The sequence below is a fragment of the Alosa alosa genome, chromosome 7 (assembly GCF_017589495.1).
Source record: "Alosa alosa isolate M-15738 ecotype Scorff River chromosome 7, AALO_Geno_1.1, whole genome shotgun sequence".
NCBI classification, from domain to species: Eukaryota; Metazoa; Chordata; class Actinopteri; order Clupeiformes; family Clupeidae; genus Alosa; species Alosa alosa.
The window spans coordinates 22,945,575-22,955,255 of NC_063195.1; the positions used below are offsets into that span (position 1 = coordinate 22,945,575).

The 9,681-nt window shown below is 43.8% G+C and overlaps 6 protein-coding genes across 6 annotated transcripts in view; 3 read left to right on the forward strand and 3 right to left on the reverse strand.

The window, feature by feature from the left end:
- The first annotated feature begins 2,482 nt into the window (after positions 1-2,482).
- On the forward strand, positions 2,483-2,886 carry LOC125298552 (histone H4). Its single transcript, XM_048249336.1, has one exon. It carries the CDS (start codon positions 2,500-2,502, stop codon positions 2,809-2,811), a length of 312 nt encoding a protein of 103 aa, XP_048105293.1. The 5' UTR covers positions 2,483-2,499; the 3' UTR covers positions 2,812-2,886.
- An 889-nt stretch (positions 2,887-3,775) lies between these two features.
- On the forward strand, positions 3,776-4,449 carry LOC125298539 (histone H2B-like). The gene has a single exon (XM_048249325.1). The coding sequence runs from the start codon at positions 3,868-3,870 to the stop codon at positions 4,240-4,242; it is 375 nt and encodes a 124-aa protein (XP_048105282.1). The 5' UTR covers positions 3,776-3,867; the 3' UTR covers positions 4,243-4,449.
- A 766-nt stretch (positions 4,450-5,215) lies between these two features.
- LOC125298528 (histone H3) lies at positions 5,216-5,633 on the reverse strand. The gene has a single exon (XM_048249313.1). The coding sequence runs from the start codon at positions 5,631-5,633 to the stop codon at positions 5,223-5,225; it is 411 nt and encodes a 136-aa protein (XP_048105270.1). The 3' UTR covers positions 5,216-5,222.
- A 647-nt stretch (positions 5,634-6,280) lies between these two features.
- On the reverse strand, positions 6,281-7,094 carry LOC125298523 (histone H2A-like). Its single transcript, XM_048249307.1, has one exon. The coding sequence runs from the start codon at positions 6,823-6,825 to the stop codon at positions 6,388-6,390; it is 438 nt and encodes a 145-aa protein (XP_048105264.1). The 5' UTR covers positions 6,826-7,094; the 3' UTR covers positions 6,281-6,387.
- Positions 7,095-7,501: 407 nt separating this feature from the next.
- LOC125298518 (histone H1-like) lies at positions 7,502-8,689 on the reverse strand. Its single transcript, XM_048249300.1, has one exon. It carries the CDS (start codon positions 8,656-8,658, stop codon positions 8,047-8,049), a length of 612 nt encoding a protein of 203 aa, XP_048105257.1. The 5' UTR covers positions 8,659-8,689; the 3' UTR covers positions 7,502-8,046.
- A 20-nt stretch (positions 8,690-8,709) lies between these two features.
- LOC125298313 (histone H1-like) overlaps positions 8,710-9,681 on the forward strand; it is a 1,985-nt gene continuing 1,013 nt past the window's right edge. The window contains exon 1 of the mRNA XM_048249015.1: positions 8,710-8,725. Within this exon, the coding sequence (XP_048104972.1) occupies positions 8,710-8,725 (16 nt within the window). The remainder of the gene's footprint in view (positions 8,726-9,681) is intronic.

The following is a 9,681-nucleotide window of genomic DNA, read 5'->3' on the forward strand; positions in this document are numbered from 1 at the left end:
AGCAAATTTACGTTTTTGCTCATATTTCCAGAACCGTATGGATTTTTTGACTAATTATTCTTTTCACTTGTTCCTTTAGAGTTCCCACGTCGAATGCATCTAGCCGCATACGATTCCATCATTGTCATGTTCCTGCCATTTTCAAAAAACACAAGTGAAAGTGAAAATGAAAAGTGAAACTAATCTATCCTTTCCTAAACCCATGGTCCAATTCCCACGAAATTCGGTACAATTCACCTTCAAAGCCTAACAGATTGTTTTTTTCCTATTTTATACATAGATTTTTGACTTTTGATGCATATGGCCTATAATGTTTGTATTGCCTATATAATTTCTTATGAAGGTCCGATCCTATTCAAACTTGGTAAGCACAATCAATCCCAAAGTCCTCTTAGGCAGAGACTTTCTAACGAGGAGACACAGTACTCCATAGAAATGCATGGGGCTAGTTTGTAACGCCAATATGGCAATTATCTACACATATCACACCAATTTTGCCGCGTTAGGGGTTGGGTATGTGTAGACAACTGGCGTTACAAACTAACCCAATGCATTTCAATGGAGGATTTTTTGAGTGCTGTGTCTCCTCATTAGAAAGTCTCTGTCAATACTATATTCTCTGGAAGCACATCAAATGTTGTACAATTTGGTCCATAGAGGGCACTATAGCCTCCACCTTCATTCTGCTAAAGGGCACTTCTTGCCATTTGCCTTAGACCCCGACAATCTCCGCTTGAGGATATATTTTATTATTTATTTTTTCATTAACATGTTAAGGCCATCATCAGGCATAAAACATTATTCTTGTATAGTTTTTCCCCCTTATAGAAACAAATAAAAATGGTCAGTATGACCCGGAGACCACACAAGGATTATGTATGCCTGCCCTGCGTCGAATTGAGATAATAAAAAAAAAAAACTTCGGCAAAGTAACAATGTCATTCCACTTGTGCAAAGTAACAATGTCGTTCCTACCAAAGTCCTTTTAGGCAAGTCCCTCCACTTGGCGGCCATATACCAACGTTTTATGGGCACTCATCGGGCACAGTCTTTGGGTCGAACTGCGCGTGCGCAAGGCTTCACGACACCAATCTTGCTCCAGCGGCGAGATCACAACACATGATTGGCAGATGTCTTCACAACACACCATATGATTGCCTCAATGTATTCACATCACACCACATGATTGGCTCAATGTATTCACATGTCGATGTTTTGCAGAGGAAGGGGTGGGATATGTGTAGACAACGGCCATATTGGCGTGACAAACTAGCCCTATGCATTTCTATGGACTATTTTTTGAGTGCTGTGTCTCGACATTAGAAAGTCTCTGTTCCTACTTTGTTTCGTTAAGCGCTTTCAGATATAACCTCCGGAGTATATGAGGAGGTTTGTCAAACGGAGGTCCTACCCTTCGGATGATTCAGATATGATGCTAACCTGCGGACCTAATACTGACCTTATACGGACGTATGTGTGAACGACATACACGCACATTACAGAATCTCCGTGTGGTTGTCGAGTGAGGGGTGGGGGCTTGTAGAGTTCACAAGATGCGAGATATGACGCAGAATATATGCGGCCGCTGCCTGTCACAGCTGCTTTTTGTTTACAAAATGTAGCCTATGCATTATGTAGGCTAAAGAAGAGAAATCTATTGTGCATAGGCTAATACTTGAAGTAGGCTAGTCACGTAAGTGCGCACTTGAAATTGACCTAGCCTACAGTATTTGTATGTGTGCTTCAAATAATCACATTTATCTGTTTTCAACGTTATGTACCAGAATTAGCTATAGAACCCCAAATCTGGTTTGCGTTGGAGAGAGAGCATGCACAAACTTCATGGTAGGCTACCAGCCAATTCAGTAGGCTAACTCAAGACTTCAAGATCCTACAACGTTTTTAAGCAACAAACAAAATACTAACATTAATAACAGTGAAGTTGTTCGTTTTTTCATGGTTTATTTTTTCCAAAAGCATCCTCTCCCCATGTGTCGCATTTACGTAAGGAGCTTGGAACAAAGTTGGGTTTTCTTCGTTTTCATTTTCTCTAGGCATATATGCTCAGCAGGTCATGAAGGCTATCAATGAACAGAAAACTGTGTTGGCTAACAATTTATTAAATACTCCTGTTATTGTCGTCAACGACGTCGCTGTAGGCTACTGCCTTTTCAGCGCCTTCTGCTTATGATGATCCAGTCTTCTAAATTCGTTTGTCCTTGCCATGCAGTTGGAGGCTAACGTGTCTCTAACGTTCCCTTCAGGTGTTCTATAAAAATGTTGTATGCCCTAAGGTGGGATGAAGCTCAGATGTGGGCGTTTTTTGGTGACGTATATTCGCCTTAAATGCCCGCGCACACTCCATTCATAAAAAGGATGGAGAGTGAAGGGGCAGTGCTTAGTAGTTTTCAACAAGGTCCTCTCTGTGGAAACTAATGTGAGTTGCGAGACGTAGTTTCTTCACATTCGTGCAACTCTCAGTCGCAAGAAGTTTGAAAGATGTCCGGCAGAGGTAAAGGAGGCAAAGGTCTTGGAAAAGGAGGCGCAAAGCGTCACCGCAAAGTTCTTCGTGATAACATCCAGGGGATCACCAAGCCTGCAATCAGGCGTCTGGCCCGCCGTGGTGGTGTGAAGCGTATCTCTGGTCTCATCTACGAGGAGACCCGTGGTGTGTTGAAGGTTTTCCTGGAGAACGTGATTCGTGATGCCGTCACCTACACCGAGCACGCCAAGAGAAAGACCGTGACCGCCATGGACGTCGTCTATGCTCTGAAACGCCAGGGTCGTACACTGTACGGTTTTGGTGGTTAAAGATCAGATCTCTCCTTCGACTTGTACACAAAGGCTCTTTTAAGAGCCACCCAGTTCCTCTGAAAAAGGTTGTGTTCCTGTATGTATAGGGTTATCTTAATTATGGAAAGGCTATACATAAACCACTGCCACGCAGTTGCCTGAGAACAACACAGTACGATATGAGAGACTGGGGCATTTCCATCTCATGAGACGCTTATAATGCAATCTTCATCCCGTGGTAGCCAAGGGAAAGCCATGTGTTCATATGAAAACAACAAAAAAGTGCCAGAACAATTGCTATAATAATCTCTCGTGTGTATGAAGTGCGACCCATGACTGCGCTATAGAACGACATCAGATAAATCTAAACTTAGGGTTCACAAATGATCAAACGAAATCCTCTGCAGAAACAAAACAAAACGAAAATGCATGCTGAAAAGTCTTGTGTGCCATTAAAGTCTTAACTAGTTATGACATAACTTGTTTTTCATAATCTGTCAAGCATACATGTGGCTTGACAGACAGGAACCTCAGGATGTATAGAAAGGTTTACTTTTACAGTAAAGCAGTGTTTCCCATATTTTACCGTACATTTCCTTTTGTACAATGCTGTAGCCTAGAAGCCACAGTGCAGTAAAGAACAGGATTTTTCCTTTTTTGCCGTAGAGTTTTGTTGATTAACCAATAAATTGTTAATCATAATTCGAGAAATGGCCCAAAGGGACTGAGAAAAACTGTAATTGTGATTTGTAACGCTTAATGATTTTTGACACTTGGCATTTGCCATACATTTCGAAGGATTCCTGTCATTCAGAAGAAAAGTGAGGGAAAGGAAACAAAAGGATGTGGTGTACTGTAAACCGATTTTCTGTGGGTGGTGCTAACCTTCTCGACACTGCCCCCTTCGATTCAAAACGACCAACCGTGTGGGTATTTGATTTCGGAGGGAAATGACAGAGAAATTCTGGCCGTGGGTGTTTAAATGACGCAGTCCTCTATTTGCATAAAACTTGAGACATATACCGGGTAATTTGAGGGCCGTCAGATTATCGAACAGACAGTCGAGATATCAACATGCCTGATCCAGCCAAGCCTGCCCCAAAGAAGGGCTCTAAGAAAGCCGTGACAAAGACCGCCGGCAAGGGTGGCAAGAAGCGCAGAAAGAGCAGGAAGGAGAGCTACGCCATCTACGTGTACAAAGTCTTGAAGCAGGTCCATCCTGACACCGGTATCTCTTCCAAGGCTATGGGCATTATGAACTCCTTCGTGAACGACATCTTTGAGCGCATTGCTGGAGAGGCTTCCCGCTTGGCTCACTACAACAAGCGCTCCACCATCTCTTCCAGGGAGATCCAGACTGCAGTGCGTCTGCTTCTGCCCGGTGAGCTGGCCAAGCACGCCGTGTCCGAGGGAACCAAGGCCGTCACCAAGTATACCAGCTCCAAGTAAAGCCTGATTTTGAACGCGCTTTAATCCAAAGGCTCTTTTAAGAGCCACCCACGTTCTCTTTGAAAAGTAATTCCAATATAAACAGACTACACTGCATTCATTTGCATACAATGCTTATCTGAAATCACTCTTAAAACCAATTTGATGAAAACACCACAACTTGCATTGTTTTTAACACATCTCTGTCCAGACAGGAACAACGCATTCGTTTTAAGAGTTGTACCAAAAATGTATGAAATGCTACTACCTGGATTAGGTAGAAGGCTTAGCCAACACCTAAAACCTTTTATTTACCATTGGTCCATATTTTGCCACGGCTGGCAAACGGACGTCAAGGGACACAATGGACTCCTCGTGTGGTTTGAAGAGAAACGGCACGATAGTGGGAGAAATATTGACCAGGCCAGGATAATGTTCCAGCGAATGAGCACAACTAAAACCGGGTATACAGGGGCGAATAGGACAAGTTAGCTAAAAGCTATGAACCCTGCGTCAAGGAAGACTGCATCTGTGGTCTACTGATGTCATTTGTGTATTTGCTGTAGCCTATTATACTATCTGGGTTTGCATGTCAAGAATAAATACTAAATGGTTTGGAATGTCAACTTCATTCCCGAAATAAATGTCAATATGTCGAGTTTGTGGCCCTAATACTCGGTCGTAGAGAAGCCCTGTCTCTCTGGGCAGAAGTCCGAAACTTATATTCGTGTAAATGGACATGACTACATTATGTGTGAGGGATCATCTGAGAGTGTAGATTATGTTTTAACTGGCTAGTATCGAGCTCTCTTGCACGTGTTGGTATTACATTTAGCGATGAATACGCGACACCTACTTATTAGAAATACCGAACCATGTAAATAAAAGAATAGTCGGGCTAAACAAACAAGAACCAATTTAACCAAGACATATTTTTTTTTTCTATGTTTGGGTGGCTCTTAAAAGAGCCTTTGAATTTTCGGTTCTTGACTTCAAATCACTTAAGCACGCTCCCCACGGATACGACGAGCCAGCTGGATGTCCTTGGGCATGATAGTGACTCTCTTGGCGTGGATGGCGCACAGGTTTGTGTCCTCGAACAGACCGACGAGGTAAGCCTCGCTAGCCTCCTGAAGAGCCATGACCGCAGAGCTCTGGAAGCGCAGATCAGTCTTGAAATCCTGAGCGATTTCCCTGACCAGACGCTGGAAGGGCAGCTTGCGGATCAGCAGCTCAGTGGACTTCTGGTAACGACGGATTTCTCTCAGAGCCACGGTGCCAGGCCTGTAACGGTGAGGCTTCTTCACGCCACCGGTGGCAGGTGCGCTTTTACGCGCAGCCTTGGTGGCGAGCTGCTTCCTCGGAGCCTTGCCTCCGGTGGATTTGCGGGCTGTTTGCTTTGTTCTGGCCATTGCTACGTATTCTTCGGAATTGAACAGTATGAACACAATGGCAGAACTTGGGTATATAAGGCCTACGGTCTCAGCCTGCCCCCTGTGTACGTCAGGTTGTTGGTCTCCGCTGATTGGTCATCCGAGTGCCGCCTGAAATTCAAAATACAAAGCCCACCCTCGTAATGGCCTACGTCATTGTGTTGATTGACTATTCATAAAACCTCTTCAATTTAAATGACAAATAAAATAAATATACTGAAACATTCCATCGGTCAGTGCATATAGCCTGTTATAGAAACAAACACATCAAACAATTAACCTGTTAGTCGTCAAGTACAAACACAAATATGACCTAAGGTAGCTTGTATTTGCTACGTTAAAGCCTACAAGTAACTGCTTGTTTATAAACCCCAAACTACCATTGATGTGCCTTATTTTGTATGCATCATTGAGGTAATACGTTACAAGACTGCGTCTTCACCTTGAACTACTAGGGCCCAGGAATAACTCGCAGCCTTTCGTGATTAACTAACAATCCGGACTCATAAGGGAACAGTTTACATTCTTCAACCAGACTTATTTGTCTTATTAGTTACTTAGTGCCCGACAAACGTATTCTTTACTTCAATGTTTTTTTATTAAATTGGGTGAATACATATTTTGACGTTACAGAAAACACGTTAATGGCGAAGGTAGCTTGGAATTATTTTTTTTTTATGGGTATTTGGGTGGCTCTTAAAAGAGCCTTTGTTTCGGAGACTTAGGAGCAGGTTTACTTGGACTTCTCAGTCTTCTTGGGCAGCAGTACAGCCTGGATGTTGGGCAGCACACCACCCTGAGCGATGGTCACTCCGCCGAGCAGTTTGTTCAACTCCTCGTCGTTACGCACAGCCAACTGCAGATGGCGGGGAATGATACGAGTCTTCTTGTTGTCACGGGCAGCGTTGCCGGCCAACTCCAGAATCTCAGCAGTCAGGTACTCGAGCACAGCAGCCAAATAGACCGGTGCACCAGCGCCGACACGCTGAGCATAGTTGCCTTTACGCAGCAGCCTATGCACACGGCCCACGGGGAACTGAAGTCCAGCCCTGGATGAACGAGTCTTGGCCTTTGCTCTGGCCTTGCCGCCGGTTTTGCCTCTACCGCTCATTTTCTCAGTAAGTGTTGAGAATTCGTCTGAATACTCAAATGCTATGCGGTGGAAAGGCATGTCTTATTATGCCACACCAGCGCGGTGCTACTCCGTGCCTCAGTGGATGAGAACAGAATGGTGAGAGCCAATCAACGTGTAGTTCGTTGCGTGACATCATTTTGAAATCTATTTGGCGCGCATAACACTTCCACCTTCAACTTTTAGCCCAGCAGCTCAATCACAAAAAAAGTTAACGCATGGCATAGTAGAGAAGGTAAAGTTACAGCGAAGTTTCCAGAGGTTCAACTTAATACCCAGTAAACCAACGAGGCTTCCTGAGATACACATTTGGCACTGGTACTGGCTATTACAATGTAACAAGCTGAAATTGTTGTATTGCAAGGTTTTGGAAATAGGCTTTGTTTTCATGCATTTTCGGGATGCACCTGTTGCATTAGATCCAGTAACCTATATGCATGTGAACTGCGCGTGCGCAATAAACTGATTGGCACGATGTCTTCACATTATTTTGGATTCACTTTGTTTCATGTTTTTGCCGGAATCCTGTTGCATTAGATATATTCTGAGTGCTGTGTCTCATTTTATGTTGTGTTACCGTAATAAATGACCTAATATGTATTTTAAAGTTACATACACAACCCATTAGGCATAGGGGTAAGATGAGCCACTCTTTTTTGTATCGTGTGACAGCATTTTACGGAAGAGGGAATCATTCTTTACAATCTGTGGAAAGGTACAGCACATGGCAAATGTGGTAAAAAAAAAGTGGATTCCATTCATGTCCAGAGTTAGGGTTATTTAGAGAAAACGTGAATAGAACATTCAGATGCATTACACCTCAATGGGTGCCCTCGTAATCTATGATGTGAGGGCTACACAAAATCATGAATGTTATCTTGGCTTGTTGTGAGAAGCATTTTCTATCAAAATGGTGGTTGTGGGGTTAGATGAGCCACCAAGGCTGGGGTAAGTTGAGCTAACTAGTACTTGTATTGCATTAGTGAATTGTCTACACACTACTTGATACCACTCGCGTTTATTTATATGTCCCCGTCGGGTAGCTTATACACTCATTAATTTGATCCATGACGCAGTCGGGGTTTTGTGAACTATAGTAAACAAATGCAGAAGGAGCTGAGTATGATTGTGTATTCGCAAACAGAATTTGTTCTGCCTACCAGCAGGCACTGACGGAATAAAAGCATTCAGAGAGCGTTTGGGTGGCTCTTAAAAGAGCCTTTTTGTATACATGGTGAAAAAGACAGAATGCGCTAACATTTACTTCTTCTTGGGTGCAGCCTTTTTGGGTTTGGCAGCTTTAGGCTTAGCCACCTTGGGTTTCGCTGCCTTTGCTTTCTTGGGGCTCTTCGCTGCCTTCTTGGGGGCAGCGGGCTTCTTGGCTTTCTTCGGGCTCTTCGTTGCCTTTTTCGGTGTGGCGGGCTTCTTGGCTGCTTTCTTCGGAGACTTTTTGGCGGCCGCAGGCTTCTTGGCTGCTGCCTTCTTGGGCTTCTTTGCCGCGGCAGGTTTCTTCGCTGCAGGCTTCTTGGCTTTAGGAGCTGCCTTCTTTACCGGCTTCTTTTCCACTGCCTGTTTCTTGTTCAGCTTGAACGAGCCGGACGCGCCGGTCCCTTTAGTCTGGACCAGAGTTCCCTTGGTGACCAAACTCTTGATGGCCAGTTTGACACGAGCGTTGTTCTTCTCCACATCGTACCCACCTGCCGCCAGTGCTTTCTTCAGCGCAGCCAGAGAGACTCCTTTCTTCTCTTTTGAAGCAGAGATGGCCTTGACGACGAGCTCGCCCACACTTGGGCCAGTTTTCTTGGGTCGGGGCGCCTTCTTCTTAGGGGCCTTTGCTGGGGCCGCAGCGGGAGCTGGAGCAGTTTCTGCCATTGTATCGTTGAGGTTTCACGCACAGACTACTCGGGAGACCTGAGAGAGTTAATGACTGCCAAAGCCGGTGGGCAGGACTTAAAATGAACATGAGAACCATTTAGACTCAGCAGAGTGAGAGCTGTCCCGGCCTTTCTGTGGCGAAGAGATCACTTGTGTTTTCTTCACACACTTCTTTGTAAGAAATATGAGTAACGACACGACATTTACCAACAAGACGATGTCTGTTGTGAAGAGCACAGCCTGCACGTTAAAAAGGAATATATGGGCGCTTTGGTCGCCCTTTATCACTTTTGCAACAAACTGAGAACGTCGGACCTCTAGGTGGAGAGGTTGCAGTCAGTCTGAGTTTTGTGAGGAAAACATGCACATAATCATAGTAAAACCGCGCAATACGTCGACAAAGAAGTACCACAGACCAAAACATGAGTCTCTGTCACTGATTTTACGTGTTACAATGTGGTTTTTGCGAATGTGTACTTTCCAATCAGGGAGCTTTATGGACACTGCGAAACACAATTCACAAACACGAAACACACGCATACATACCACATAGGTGTAAATGTTATAGGACCAATTTATGGGAAACATACGTGATGTGGCAATATTTGTTAATTCTGCTTATGCAGACATATGACCAAGACTGAATTACAATAGAATATATGTTTCTAACTTAGACTATTCTTTGGACTGTCAATATGCCGTATTGTGGGGAGCACATTATACAGTTGCGTTTTGCCTGTTCATTATGAGTAGGCAATCTATTCATCGGGTTTAGATGACATCTTGTACCATCTCTCCTGGACCCAAAGTAACTCTTTCATTACCGAAGAACTCCTGATACAATAATGATACAACTTTGGTCATTTTGTTATATTGTCCTGTTTTTAAAGCGTAGGCCTATCAGTCGTCCCTTAAATACGTTGTGTTTCACTTCTTAACACATTTCTTATATTGAAATATTTCTTATATTGTGCTGATAAAGTATTAAAAAGTGATGTTTTGTAAGAGATTGACTACAGG

Excerpts from the sequence above, each read along its gene's own strand:
- LOC125298552 (XM_048249336.1), top strand. The coding sequence starts at position 2,500 with ATGTCCGGCAGAGGTAAAGGAGGCAAAGGTCTTGGAAAAGGAGGCGCA.
- LOC125298539 (XM_048249325.1), top strand. The coding sequence starts at position 3,868 with ATGCCTGATCCAGCCAAGCCTGCCCCAAAGAAGGGCTCTAAGAAAGCC.
- LOC125298528 (XM_048249313.1), bottom strand. The coding sequence starts at position 5,633 with ATGGCCAGAACAAAGCAAACAGCCCGCAAATCCACCGGAGGCAAGGCT.
- LOC125298523 (XM_048249307.1), bottom strand. The coding sequence starts at position 6,825 with ATGCCTTTCCACCGCATAGCATTTGAGTATTCAGACGAATTCTCAACA.
- LOC125298518 (XM_048249300.1), bottom strand. The coding sequence starts at position 8,658 with ATGGCAGAAACTGCTCCAGCTCCCGCTGCGGCCCCAGCAAAGGCCCCT.